The following is a 13,554-nucleotide window of genomic DNA, read 5'->3' on the forward strand; positions in this document are numbered from 1 at the left end:
AATGTTTAAATAGAAACAAAAATAGAAACAAAAAACTGTAATTTTGAGGAAAGTTGTAAAAGAATGAATTACTATTTAAAAAAATACTGATTTTTTAGGTCAACATTTTTGTCACAGTTTTGGCCTGTTTGTTGTTGTTGTTGTTTTTTTAGGGCTTTTACTTGATATATTATCTAACATTTCCTTTTAAAATCCTAATTACACATATTTTTCTTTTAAATAATGGCAAATATATGTATAATAATTAAAGTCTTACTGATTATATTTCAGTGAAAATTGTGGTGAAACTACCATTTATTATTTACATTTTAGCCAGTTTTTTTTAGGATTAATGTGTCAATGAACATTGTCAGGGACTCCTTCTGGAGCATTAAAGGAAGAACCTCCAGAATGATCAACAGCTTCATTCCACAAGCTGTCAGAATGCTGAACTGCTGATCCAGATATACAAACACTTCTTTATTTAAATTGCTATAAGTTATTGGATCCTGAGGAAACACTCTCTCATCTTGCCTGTACTACTGTGTATGAACAGCAAAATGACAATAAACTTGATTTGATTTGATCAATCATTTCTTTCTGCTAATTTAGGAAAACAGGGCAATTTATAAAATGACAGTAAACTGTTTAAAAATCTACAGATTAAAAATGTTCTTTTTTTTAATTTACTGTTGCTCACTCGCTCAGCATCATCATCCCTCCATCTGACACCTGCTCAGCCAAACAGGCAGAAGACAGGACGCCTCTGGGGGGCTTTTAGGGGCCACGTGTCTCTGTGACCCCCGGATCCCCTGGGGGAGGCCTGGGGGAGGCTCGAGCTCCTCTCCCCCACTACATTAAGCTCCAGTCAGACGTCATCATCCAGCCTTGTTTAACATTCGATCAGAGTCCAGACGGACGCGTTTGGCCTCATAAAAACTCGTCCAGCTGGTCTCCCAGAGGACACTGAAGACCAACATATGTGTGTTTCTCCCCTCTGCACCCATCTATGTGTTTATTTATCAGAAAAAAGTTGTTGCATCTTTAGTAAATTTTTATTATCAGAGCAGCGTTCAAGCGTTCAGATTACAGGTAGTTCAAACTGAATTATTAATAATTTAGTGTTTATTTTTTGTCATTTTGAGTGAGTCTTTAGATTCTGTTATTAAAAAAACCTCTTTAAAGAGCCCATGTTCTGCACATTTATAGTTTTATAATTCTATTTGGGGGTCTGCTGGAATATGTTTACAGGCTTAACTCAAAGCAGTTTCTGAGCATCTTTTGCTCATGTTACACTTTTACATTTTCCCTCTCTGTGGTTCATTTTTCTCTGCAACATAAAGTCCTGCAGCTCTGTGGAAACAGAACAACCATGAAGAAAGAGAGAGAACTAAATGTCTTCTGTGCTGTATAGAATTCCATAAAGCATAAAAAAGCATTAAAAAGTTGAATTTCTTTGAAGATCTACTTTTTTTAAACTTGAAAAAAAAAAAAGACACAGAATGTATATTTTTCTCCTCAAATGCCCACAAGTGTTAGCAAAACTGTAATAAAAAGGTGGTTTTACATTCTGTTGATATTCACACACACACACACACACACGCACACACACACACACACACACACACACAGAGTGACAAACAGAAGCCTTCTGTCTGTCTGACTTCATGTGAATAAAGCTTCTAACACACGACTCCTCACAGTCGTGCTGCATCTGCGTCACCAATGTCTTTGTGCTCACGTCACTGCTGCTCGGCACAGAAGCGAGTGGCGTAAACGTGGACAAAATAACACGAACAGCTCACAGTCTGAAACCACTCAGCTTTACCTCATGCAGCTCAACCAATGCCAAATCAGCCACATCTGGAAAAACTAAAGTATGTCTGTATTAGAGAGGTAGGTCAAATGATCCTTTTATTGTCTATAACTAGTTCTGACCAACCACCATCACACATGTTGATATGAGCCTTGAAAGTTTACCCAGAATGCACTTTTTAAAGTTTTCTCTGGTGAATTATCAGAAAACAGAAACACATCCAGGGTACCAATGATTGTTTCTATCACTCTATGTCATAGACATTAAACTGCCACAGCTTTACTCTTCAGACTATCATACATCCCATAATATTGATGCTCAAAGTTAGAGGGGGGAAAAATGTGCTGGAAAAAATGAGATTTGGGCTTCAGATTAAAAAATCTGTAAAAATCTGTTTAAAAAAAAATAAAAAAAATTTGTGGACATTATGTACAGTTCTAGTCTGTTTTTTACAGTCAACATTTTACATCAAAATCCAAGAAAAATGTTTAGAAATTGATTTATCGTTTTTCTGTCTTGACTATATATATTTTTTTCTTTTAAATAGCTGCAAATATCTTTATAATAATTATATTCTTACTGATTTTAATTCAGTTAAGAAGCGAGAAAAGCCCAAATTACCATTCAAAAAAATACAGATTTTTGTTAGCCTGTTTTATGGTAACATGTAAAATAATACTTTTTTCTGTTATTTTTCTAGATATTATCTATAATTTATTTAAAAAAAATAAAAATAAAAAATACGGAAACATCTGTAAATTAACTATATGTAGATTCCTATATGTGTAAATTACAGTTAAAAATGGTTAAAATGTTCATTTTTTACAGTGTGGAACAAAAACTGCAACAGTTTTTTTTATTAATTCCTTTCAAAAAAAAATAAAAAAAGTAAAAAAATTTAAAAAATAATACAAATGTAGCTGAAACCATAAATAGTTTCCTAAGTTTCAAACCAGCAGTCAGTTAATGAACATATCAATTAACTTCTAGCAACGACGAACTCGACGAGCAGGTTTGGAGAGGAATCGATGATCACTGACATCAGTGATCAATGCGAGTGTTTCGACTTTAACTTGACAGTGAAGCTAATGAGTCAGCAAAGCATCCAGACACGTATCGATAAGAACGAGTGCCGACGAGTTCGTCAATACACACTCGACTGGACCGTGTCTAACAGACTGCATGCAGACGGACATGAGAAATCTGGAAATAAAATACAGAGCAAAGAAAGGAAGAAGAAGCCGCCTCAGCTGTGTGAGAAAACTGACAAATGAGCAAACAAACCCACAATCCAAAGTCACGCTTCATTTCCAGGTTAAACCTCCACCGACAGTCTCCTCACAGAGACTTCTGGGAAGCTGAGTCATGATTTGTAGTTCTGGTCGGTTCAAGGTTCAAGAATTATAAATGTAATATATACATGTGAAATATCTCACAGTGCAGACGCTGAGTCCCAGCACTCCTTCCTGTTTATCATTTGTGTACATTATTCTGCATGCTTTACTGCTCCAGCTGTTACCAGGCAACCAGGGGTCAAAGGTCACCAGACTCTGCTCATTCCAGTCTGCAGCTGGTTGTTGGGGGGACGACGGTTGGATTATTAAACCGATTCACACAGTCTCTCTCTGAGAGCACCAACGTCCTGACTGGAAGCTGTGAGTGAACATCAGAACTCACCTTGTGTGTGTTCGGTTTGATGCATCGAATAAAATAGGGGTTGGAGGTGCTGAGCGTGGCCATCAGGGAGTGCAGAGAATCCTGCAGAGACAAAAGTTGTGTTACTGGAGGCGTCGCTACAAACATGCACCTAAAAAACCTGGAATTCTTTAAAACAAATTAAGATTAAAATTTAACTTTATTTTTACTGAAGTTTTGCAGCAGAGCAACATAAATATCCACAACTTTCTTTCAGATAGAAAATATCTGTATAGTAACAATAATATTTTTACTCATTTAAATACAGTCAAAAAAAGTACAATCTTATGATCAAACACTTTGAAAGAATGAGTTATTATTGGAAAAAACAGATTTTTTGGACAGTTCTGGCCTTGTTTTACAGTCAACATTAAAAAAATGCTTGTTTTTCTGTGATTTAAACAGATATTAACAGTAATTTAACAAAAACAGTGGAAAATCTGTAACATAACAATACATTCTTTAGCAGCAGAAAAATGCAAATATCCACAACTTAGATGACGTCACATCGTTATTCATGTGAGATGTTACTTTAACAGACTAAATAAAAAGTCTGTCCTCTGCTGGCACTGATGCAAGTTTAGCAGCAGCGATGGAAGGAACCAGAAAGAGTTTGAATGTGGTGCCTTCAAACATGATTTTGCAGGACTTTTGTACTTTTCCAAGAACTGTTGATGTTTTTCTAGAGCTTTTATAGCTAAAAGTGCATTTGCTCTGTGCTACACATCAGTGATCTGCATCGTTCAGGTTACTCAAACTAGTGATTATAACAGAAATATTGTGTTGAGCAGATTAAAATACATTATAAAACGATACAGATCTAATGATGCATAACCAAAACAAACAAAAATATCAATGCTAACAGAATGTTCTTACTGATGTTATGACACTTTTCCCATTTAAAAGAAATGTTTACATGGCGTACATTATTTCCAGGAGGTTCTAGTAACCTGCCGATCCCGTGATGACCACAGTTTTCTGGATCTTTGACAGTAAACCTGCTGAATTTGTGCGTCTCACCTTAAACTGCGTGCTGACTGTGGGCCGCCGGTGCTTGGAGCTGATCTTCAGAGTGTCCTGCTTGTTGCGGCTCAGAACGTGTTCAAACAGATCGTAGACAAAGTCCAACCTGACAAACGGAGAATTAAAAACAAGCATGAGGCCAAATGTGCACTGCAAATATTAAAGTAGAAGAAGAGGAGGCAAACAAACATTTGAACAAAAGTTACTAAAGTAAACCTGAATGTTGCTGATGATGAAACATTTATGGCATCAGGTCCTGTTTAGGAAGTTAACCTGTGGATAAACTTTATTCTTATGTTTCTCTGTGCTCCAAAGCAAACTAAAGTGAACAAACTGTTCTGTGTGATATTTGAGGGAAAACTCAGGCATTTTTTGCTTGTGAGAAAAGGTGCAAACTGTATATTATCACTAGATTTTATCAGCTGTGTTCACTGAAAGAGAATGAACCCAAACATATAAATACAGTTGTGACTCGATAATCCAACACTAAATGTAAAACCTTCTTATATGTCAGATAGCAAGGTTGTCGGATTGTCAAGACGGAGGTCGAGATACAAGGAGGGCTTGATGCTTGAAGGGTCATTTGTTGTTAATATTCATTGTTCATAGTTGTTATAGTAACTAGTAGGGTTGGTCCCAATAGCACTGTCTGGTCTCTGGATATTCAGGCCCAATCAGTGATGAATATCTGAATATTTGGCATGGTTGGGGGGACATTTCCACCCCAGGGGTGGAAGTGGCCGGAATGCGCAGGTAGTACTTGGCGGCTGATGCCAGTTTAGGATAGCGGTCCTTGTTCTGTTTCCACCATCAGTGGCGGTGATGGCAGCGCCACCATCCATGTTTACTTCTGCAAACACTGAGCACGCTCACTGCGTGTGACGTCGTCGTGTCCTCTTCTGCACATGCGGGACACTTTTGGGTTGTATGAAGTTCACACAGCAGATCACATACAAGTCGCATTTAACTGGAAATGCGAAAGAACTCACAAAAAAATCTGAATTGAGCATTAAGTCCTGCAGTCTGAACGTAGCCAATCAGTCGGATTGTTAAGTCAGATAATACGCTGTTATCCTTGTTGGTGACATAAAATGTCATGTCGGAGTCAGAATCCAAAGCTGTCGGTATGTTAAGGCTGTTTTTAATGGGTTTCTTTCGTTTTTCCTAAAAACCTGTCGGATAGCAAAGTTTTAGGATTGTTAAGGGTCGGATTATCAAGTCAGGACTGTATTGATATTCAAACAGTTAATACTGTTCATGCTGTTATTTATGCTTGTCTTAACATTTGTCCGTATAATATTTTTTATCTAACACACCTATATTACCTACAGCTTATTCTGTTCATATAATTAACATGTTCATACCACTACTAATACTGTACCATACTGCATATACTAGACAGTAAAAATAAGAGAAAAGCACACAAACAAATTGTGAAAATAAGGGCAAATATATATTAAATAAATATCATTTTAACTCATTTAAATGCAGGAAAAAATAGTAATTTTTCACTTTGAAAATGATGTAAATATTTTTGATGTGGACATTATTACAGTTTGATTTTTTTTTTTTTTTGTTTTACAAAATGTAACCTAATACTTTCTTTCTGTGGTTTTACAAGATATTGTCTGTAAATAAACAAAACAGGAACAATCTGTAAATTAACAGTTGGGGATTGAAACACTGAAAATCACTGAAAAAGAGTATTAATTTACATATCAAAGGTAAACAACAACAACAACAACAACAAAACAGTCCAAAACTGTAAATAATGTCCACAACAACAATCAATATTATCACATAATTAGACTGTTTTTACTATATTTAAATTTGTAAAAATATAGTTATTTTACAGACATCTTCTGTTATTTGTAAGAAAAAAAAATGTTATTTTCAAAACTGTTTGACTTTTATTTTACAGATTTCCTTGTTTTGTTAAATTCCAGATAACATCTAGTGAAATCTTAGAAAAAAAAGTATTTATTTGCATGTTAAAAGTAAAATAGAAGTCGAAGAAAAAGTAAGAATAACATCAAGTTTTCTAAGTTTTCTGTTGAGCTCAGTGGATGTGAAATTAGGTCAATAAGACAATAAAATGTCTTGATAGCAGCAGAAACGTGAGGCAGAGCTGCTGCAGATGTACCTGCTCTCCCTCAGCATGTTGAGGATGTCGTCTCTGAAGGTGTCTCGGTTCTTCTCCAGCATCCCCCTCACGTCGTACACCACCTGCAACAGGCCACCAGGGGGCGTCACAACCAGCAGGGCAGCATTTAAACTGGTCTCTAAAAACACAAAGCTAAGCAGCTCTCACCTCTCCTGCGTAGTGTCTCACTCCAAAGTAGTGAACAGCAACACGGGGCTTCACATAAAAAGAGTTTTTCTGCAGCGGGAGAAAGAAAAAATGAGTGAAAAATCAATCAGTACCTCCAACCCGACCCTCTCAGAGTCAGCTGATTCTGATCATTTGATCACATTTAATGAGGCAGAGTTTTACCTTCATACTATGAATATTTTACAGGATATTACAGGATGAAAAATAAATTTGAGTTCTGGTAAAAACTGCAACCAGATCATTTTTACATCAACTACAAGTGTCACAAAGTAAAGCCTAGATGTGTTTTTTCATTTTTGTGCATCAATATAATAAACTTTGCACGACTTCAATAAATAAAGTTACTGAAGATAAATAATCAGCTGATTCTGAGGAGGTCGGGGGGATTTTTTCAGATTTGGTTGATTTCATATGAAACAATTACACGGTTTGCTTGTAACATCATAAGTTAGGGAGACAGATTGTGACTCAAGGTAAAAAGCATCTAAAAGCTTCTCTATAACTGGTTCATGAGGTCAGAGCTGCTGTTTAAAATCAAATCTCGAGAAAAAAAACCAAAACCCTCCTTTCAACAGTGTCTCTGCCTTTGATTTGATGCATCAAACGGTCCTTTATTCAAGTAAAATCCTCTTTAACAAGGCTGTAAATCTCCATCGAAAGCTCAGCCAGGAAAACATTCACAGTTATTAAATAAGAGCTCAGATGAATCCAAATTAAAGTCTCTTTACTGTTTGCAGTGACATCAGTGTTTAAATCAAGTCAGGCTGTTTGTTCTGTGCAGAGCTGTTGGCCAGAATTTATATAAAAAAGGATCAATATTCTGTCAGCAACAGATGCTAAAGCAGCTTCAGACACGTATTGAAAGGCAGTTCAGTCTCAATATAAATGACATTTAAATGGCAAAGCTACTGATTTAATTTGCAAAATAAAAAGACAAAGATGGAGAAAGTGGATGCAAATTACATTCCAGAAGCCTGGAGAAGATTTAACATGTTTTTAACTCACTAAAATGCCGATTTAAGTGTTTATTAATGCGCTTGTCAACCACAGTAACTCCTCCTGTGGGAACCAGTGATTGGAGGCAACTGTTTGCACAAATAAAGAATAATATCTTCAATTATTACAACTGGCTTACGTTAGTATTTCTTCACAAGATGGGTTTAGGGAACATTTAGAAAGTCCTAATATCAGCGTGAAGCTAAATTATGACATCTGATAAACACAAACGTATTAACTGTCTGAGTTCCAAACAGTTTTGTTTCACTGTGGTTCATGTTTGCACCTCCATGGAACCAGAACAACCACGAAGAAGGAGAGAGAAGTCAATAAATGTCTTCTGTCAGTAGCACAGTTAGAAAGACAGGAATCATAACAAAAGAAAAACTAAAGTTGAATTTCTTTGATTGTTTAATTTACAAAGACTAAAAAAAAAGCAATAAAATTGAAGCAACATAGACGACATGTTTTCAAGTACCAACAGTTCAGTTAAATGTCAGAAATCATCTGATTGTTGTTCACAGCTGAGCCCGTCGAGGCTTTTCATTTAAATTAGTGTTTCTTTACAGAATGTTTAGTGAAAGTGCTTCATTTTTGGTAAATTCTTAATCGAGACGTGTAGAATAAAGTGATTTTGGTGAAAAACCTTTAATGTAAGCTGATGATTAGTTCAAGGAATGTTGGAAAGCTGATGATTCTTTCCACTCCTACTGTGTCTAGCTCTGATAAATAGAATGTAATGTTTGTGATTTTTCAAAGACAACATGCCTTTTCAACACAGGTTTTGGAGGTTTTGCTTTTTTCACCCACATAGACAGACGATTAGGAGACGATTAAATAATCTGACTGACTTACGAGAGTCAGTGAACAAGGTTGTTAAACTCACTCATTAGTTAAAGGACAAAGATGCACTCAGCGTTGTTAAATTAAGAACTGGCATTTTATAATCAAGAGATAACGGTGTTAGTTTTCATTCATCTGCAGCTCAGTGAGTTTTCTTTAGTACAGCAGCTTTGTTGTGTGTCCAAGAAACCTCCAACGTTAGAAAAACAAACATCAGAGGCGACCTGATGCCCTCATCACACTTTTGCTGCATGTGATCTCGTGTCTATCTGATATGATCCAAAATAACTATTTTCTCTATAATTTAATCACAGGAGGACGAATGTGTGTCGGACAAACTGACGTACCGAGTGCTGGCTGTGGAGCTTCTCCAGTAAAGTGTCGTCTGTAGCTTTGGGGAAGTGACTCTCCTCATTCATCAGTGCCAGGAGGCCCAGTTTCTATGGAAACGCAGAGATAATAACCATCATAATCATCATGATTGATCTCATCATCATCATCCTAACTGTTCTTATCCTCACCACAACACTAACGTTGTTTTTATTCCTGTCTATTCCGATCACTACTGTTACTGTTCAATCTATTGAAGGTTCATATTCTATAAATATATTTATTCACTATTACCATATAAAAACATGAAGCATTGAAGTAAAATCTCTCAAAAACTGTCTCTCATCTTCTCACTAATTAGCTTTACCTGTGATAAGACTTTCTCGATGTATTTGTCCTACAATCTACCACAGAAACACTTTTTTTCCCCCCTTTAGAAATCTCTCGAGCGAAGCAGGACTTACCTTCTCGATCAGATCCAGACACTCTCCATTGTCCATCCAGTTGATGTCGACCCAGACGAGGCCTTCTCTGCGAGAAGCAATTGAACAAATTAAAACAGAGGCAGCGTTTACGAGATTAAATGAAGTATCGAAACAGACTTAAAGAAAGTAAACCTGCTTGAAAAATCTGCAAAAAGTCACTCCTCAGAATCAGCTGATTCTTTATCTACAGCAACTTTAGTATATCTATTAAATCTATGCAGAGTTTTACCTTCATACTAGGAATATTTTCAGAGTTACAGGCCCTTGAAGTCCATAGAGGAGGGTCCACATTTATCACTTTCAGCATATTTAAATAAATAAAAGTGAAGGGAGACACCTTTTTTCCCTCTATTTAGCATTTATTAGTAGTTTATCCAATAGTTTATAATTTACTATAATGTAGATGTGAGCAAATCTATAACCTGTACACTAGAAATATTTTATACATTGAGAAGAATATCAGTATTTTGTACATAAAAATAACAAATAACTCTGTGCAATATCATTATTTTCCACATTCAGGGGAATCTGTGCAATAATCTAAATTTTCTACTTCTATAATAATCAGTACAATAAAACAGTACTGGTCTACATTTCTTGTTAATTTACATTTTTTAGCTCTTTAAATCATGTTTTTGTAGTTTCCCATCTGCTGCTGTAACACTGCAAATTCCCCAACTGTGGAATTAATAAAGCATCATCTTATATAGCACAATTCTACATTTATTATGATTAAATTAACCGTACACCTCCTTCTATAGACTGCTGTATAAGTAGAAAACAATAATATAGAACATGTCTCTATTAACGAACACTTCAGTGTTTTTATAATGTTCATAACTGCTAATTAAAGCAAAGCGCTGCCACATCTTCTTTGTATTATGATGACTGATAACATTAAATATAAACCTAAAGGTATCAAAATAATGAACTTCAGCTCAACAAATCAGAGCAGCCTGAACTTCAGATCAGACGTACACATCCTCCACCTACTTGTTGTATTCAAGTTGCTCCAGAGAGAAAATGTGCTTGTTGAAATATTCCTGAAGCTTCTCATTTGCATAGTTGATGTTGAACTGCTCGAAGCGGTTGACCTGCAGAGGACCAAAGGAGGCAGAAATCAGAACGCTAATGAAGTAAACACAAGTAAATCCCTCAGGTTTGTTTACCGACTCCTTTGTACAACAATTAAATCTGATTAAAAGGAGAACATGACGCCGGGTTGTCGAGTTCGATTCAGCGCTCCTGTGTGAGAGATTTAATTAATTTCAGTTAAATTAAATGAACTTTATTCACCCCTGAGAGGATATGACATTCTGACTCTCTCAGCTTTTTATTTTCTCCTCAGTGATCACATTTTTGTTGCACATTATTTGGTTAGTGGGGACGTCTAACAGCGTAACATCCTCCGATTAAAGCGAACCTCAAAGTTCTCGAATCCAAAGATGTCCAGGATGCTGATGGACTTGAAGTCTTCTCTGCCTCGGATGCGGTTGTTGAGTTTGCGGATGATCCAGTTGAAACACTGAGAATAAAGTGCCATCGCCATGGAGTCTCTGGAGTCGACCGCCTGCACGGGAGCAAATATCACTGATGTACAGCTCAGAGAAACCACAAAAAAAACAACAAAAATACACTTTTCTTCAGTCAGTGGAGTAACATTTATAGAAAAAGCTCCTGAAAAAAGAAAAAACTATCAGGATTATTCTCAATAATCATTTAATTATTGTGTTTTTCAGCATTTTTCTACTAATATTGATTTTAATACCTTTATTTTCTTTTTATAAAATCTTATATACAGTAAATAATCCTCCATTGAGAACGTCCATGAAAGCATACTTAACAATACTTTGATTGCTGGTTGAAGCTTTGAAAGACACCAAACACACCTGGATGTTTTTTGTGTGTGTTATAAATTCAGATCTGATTTCAGTGTCACAGAACGGAACCTATACAGTTTTTTCTCTAATACGAGATGCATGTATCATCTATCAGTATCGTGACCTGTTCCACGGTGAGCGGTGTGGAGATCTCCTCCCCCCTGAGGATCATGGACCGGTGGGTCAGAACTTCAGCCAGCTGCTCCGAGTTCAGTCCTAGAAGTTCCGAGGTCCGGCTGAGAGCTGCACACATGAGAAACACAACCGTCAGAGGCGACAGCGCTTTAGGCTTCATTTCTGAACTTCCTGTAACATCCTGTTGGTGAGCTAGTTGGAATGTTGTCTCTGCTTCAAGCTGCACGTGTGTGTTCAATAATAATTATGACCAAAAATAAACTGTCAATCAGAAATTCAGTAGGTCCTGAAACACAGACAATAACAGGAGAGAGTGCAACATGTGTCAACATGTGCTCAAAAACAACACAACTGGACATTTTCCGTTTGTTGTTACATTTTGTTCAGGTTTAATCATGAGAACTATTTGGTTAAAAACGAAAATTTGGAATTAAATACTTCTGAATTCTTCCTGGGATTGTTCACTGGAAGAACCAAGACATTTAACCTGATTTTCAATGATAAAAAAAGTAAAAAGAAGTCATTAGTTGCCCTTTTACACTGTTTAAAAAAATGTAAACAAACAAAAAACAACAATATCTGGGACCAAAACATGCTGTAAATTAAAAGAAAAATAACTATGTCATAAAAAAAAGTAATGTTTTCAGATCAAAACACAGTTTTTTGCCTTAGTGTGACATAAAATGTGATTTTTTCGGTGCCCTTCAACGTTTAATGCTGCCTATTATATGTGTGTCGCCTTGATTCCTTCACTCGAATCTCTGGTTGGAGGAACTAAGCCGTGAGGAGTCAATACCCTGAGAGACGATGTAACTCTGAGGCCTGATGACAGCGGATGTGATAAAGAATTCAGCTTAACAGAATGCTGTAATCAACCCAGACTCTGGTATAAAAACAAAGAAAATACCTGAAATTCTGTCTCAGTGCTTGTGCCGTTCATAAACAAGAAACCAGAGCTGCTGTTTTAACTGAGCATAGTTTCATCCAGATAGAAAAAGATGTTGGAAAACACAAAGCGTCCGACCTGATTTGGAGGAAACCTGAGCTCCTCCGGCCGTCATGAACTCGATGTTTCCTGCGTGAAGAATCCCGGCCAGCAGACGCAGAACCTCGTTGATGTTCTCCTCCGTGAACTGCATCGTTCGCATTGCATTCTGGGAAAAGAAGAAGCCGATGAAAACCTTTTGTTTCTTCTGGGTGAAAACTAAAAGCTGCTGTTGGTCACGATCCATCTCAAGCAGCGGAGCGCGTCTTTAGTGTTGTGTTTTTGAGGTTTGGACGGATTTGAACCCACAAGTCTGTTGGTTTAGTTTCACGTTTCAGTCTCACCAGGATCAAATGATTTATGGTTATGAATAAATAATTGAGCGAGTCCTGTACAGAAATATAATTGACCTGAAGCTATGTGGGAAACTATGTGCAGTTTCTGTGTGCAAAATGTTAAACTTCACCGAATCAAAAGTGCAACAAGGTCAATGTAAAGACATTAGAACTTTTTGTTTTACTATGATAGCAAGAAGAACTCTGTACAAGCAACTACAATGTTTAATTTAACCCATTAACAACACTTCTGGCCTAAAAAAGAGGTGGAAAAACTTAAATTCACAACTTACTTTAAACAATTTCTGAAAGATTTGTCATTTGTACTGCTTCGTTTAATAAACCAGTGAGTGAAAAAACTAATAATTCTTATAATACTCATTAGCTTTAGCTTTAAATCAGTGACTACAGTGTAAACCCTGTGTAAATGTGCAGGTTAATGTTGGGTGACAGTCAGTTTTCCTCCTACCAGAACATCCTGGAAGGTGCCCAAGTCGTTGATTGTCTTGTCGCTGTGGCAGCTGGACTGTCTCAGGTAGTGGTAGCTGTCAGGATGTGTCAAAGCAAACGCCTCTGCAGACACACAAAAACGCACAAATTATCATTCAGGCTAGTTTTCTGCTCCTCCTGTACCTGGAATCTGCTGACACTCATCGCATACATGTGGGATAAAGTCTCCTGCTGAACCTCAGAACCCAAAATTATTACCATTAAATAAAT

At 36.6% G+C, this 13,554-nt stretch overlaps 1 protein-coding gene across 1 annotated transcript in view; it reads right to left on the reverse strand.

Moving 5' to 3' along the window:
• myo10 (myosin X) overlaps positions 1 to 13,554 on the reverse strand; it is a 159,675-nt gene that overhangs the window by 34,797 nt on the left and 111,324 nt on the right. Inside the window, exons 9-19 of the mRNA XM_008293275.1 lie at positions 13,304 to 13,407; positions 12,539 to 12,668; positions 11,504 to 11,622; positions 10,923 to 11,069; positions 10,493 to 10,593; positions 9,479 to 9,545; positions 9,032 to 9,124; positions 6,825 to 6,893; positions 6,657 to 6,739; positions 4,511 to 4,619; positions 3,473 to 3,553 (exon numbers count right to left, since the gene is read on the reverse strand). Coding sequence (XP_008291497.1) covers positions 3,473 to 3,553; positions 4,511 to 4,619; positions 6,657 to 6,739; positions 6,825 to 6,893; positions 9,032 to 9,124; positions 9,479 to 9,545; positions 10,493 to 10,593; positions 10,923 to 11,069; positions 11,504 to 11,622; positions 12,539 to 12,668; positions 13,304 to 13,407 — 1,103 coding nt within the window. The remainder of the gene's footprint in view (positions 1 to 3,472; positions 3,554 to 4,510; positions 4,620 to 6,656; positions 6,740 to 6,824; positions 6,894 to 9,031; positions 9,125 to 9,478; positions 9,546 to 10,492; positions 10,594 to 10,922; positions 11,070 to 11,503; positions 11,623 to 12,538; positions 12,669 to 13,303; positions 13,408 to 13,554) is intronic.

This window comes from Stegastes partitus, unplaced genomic scaffold (genome assembly GCF_000690725.1).
Source record: "Stegastes partitus isolate 25-593 unplaced genomic scaffold, Stegastes_partitus-1.0.2 Scaffold868, whole genome shotgun sequence".
NCBI classification, from domain to species: domain Eukaryota; kingdom Metazoa; phylum Chordata; class Actinopteri; family Pomacentridae; genus Stegastes; species Stegastes partitus.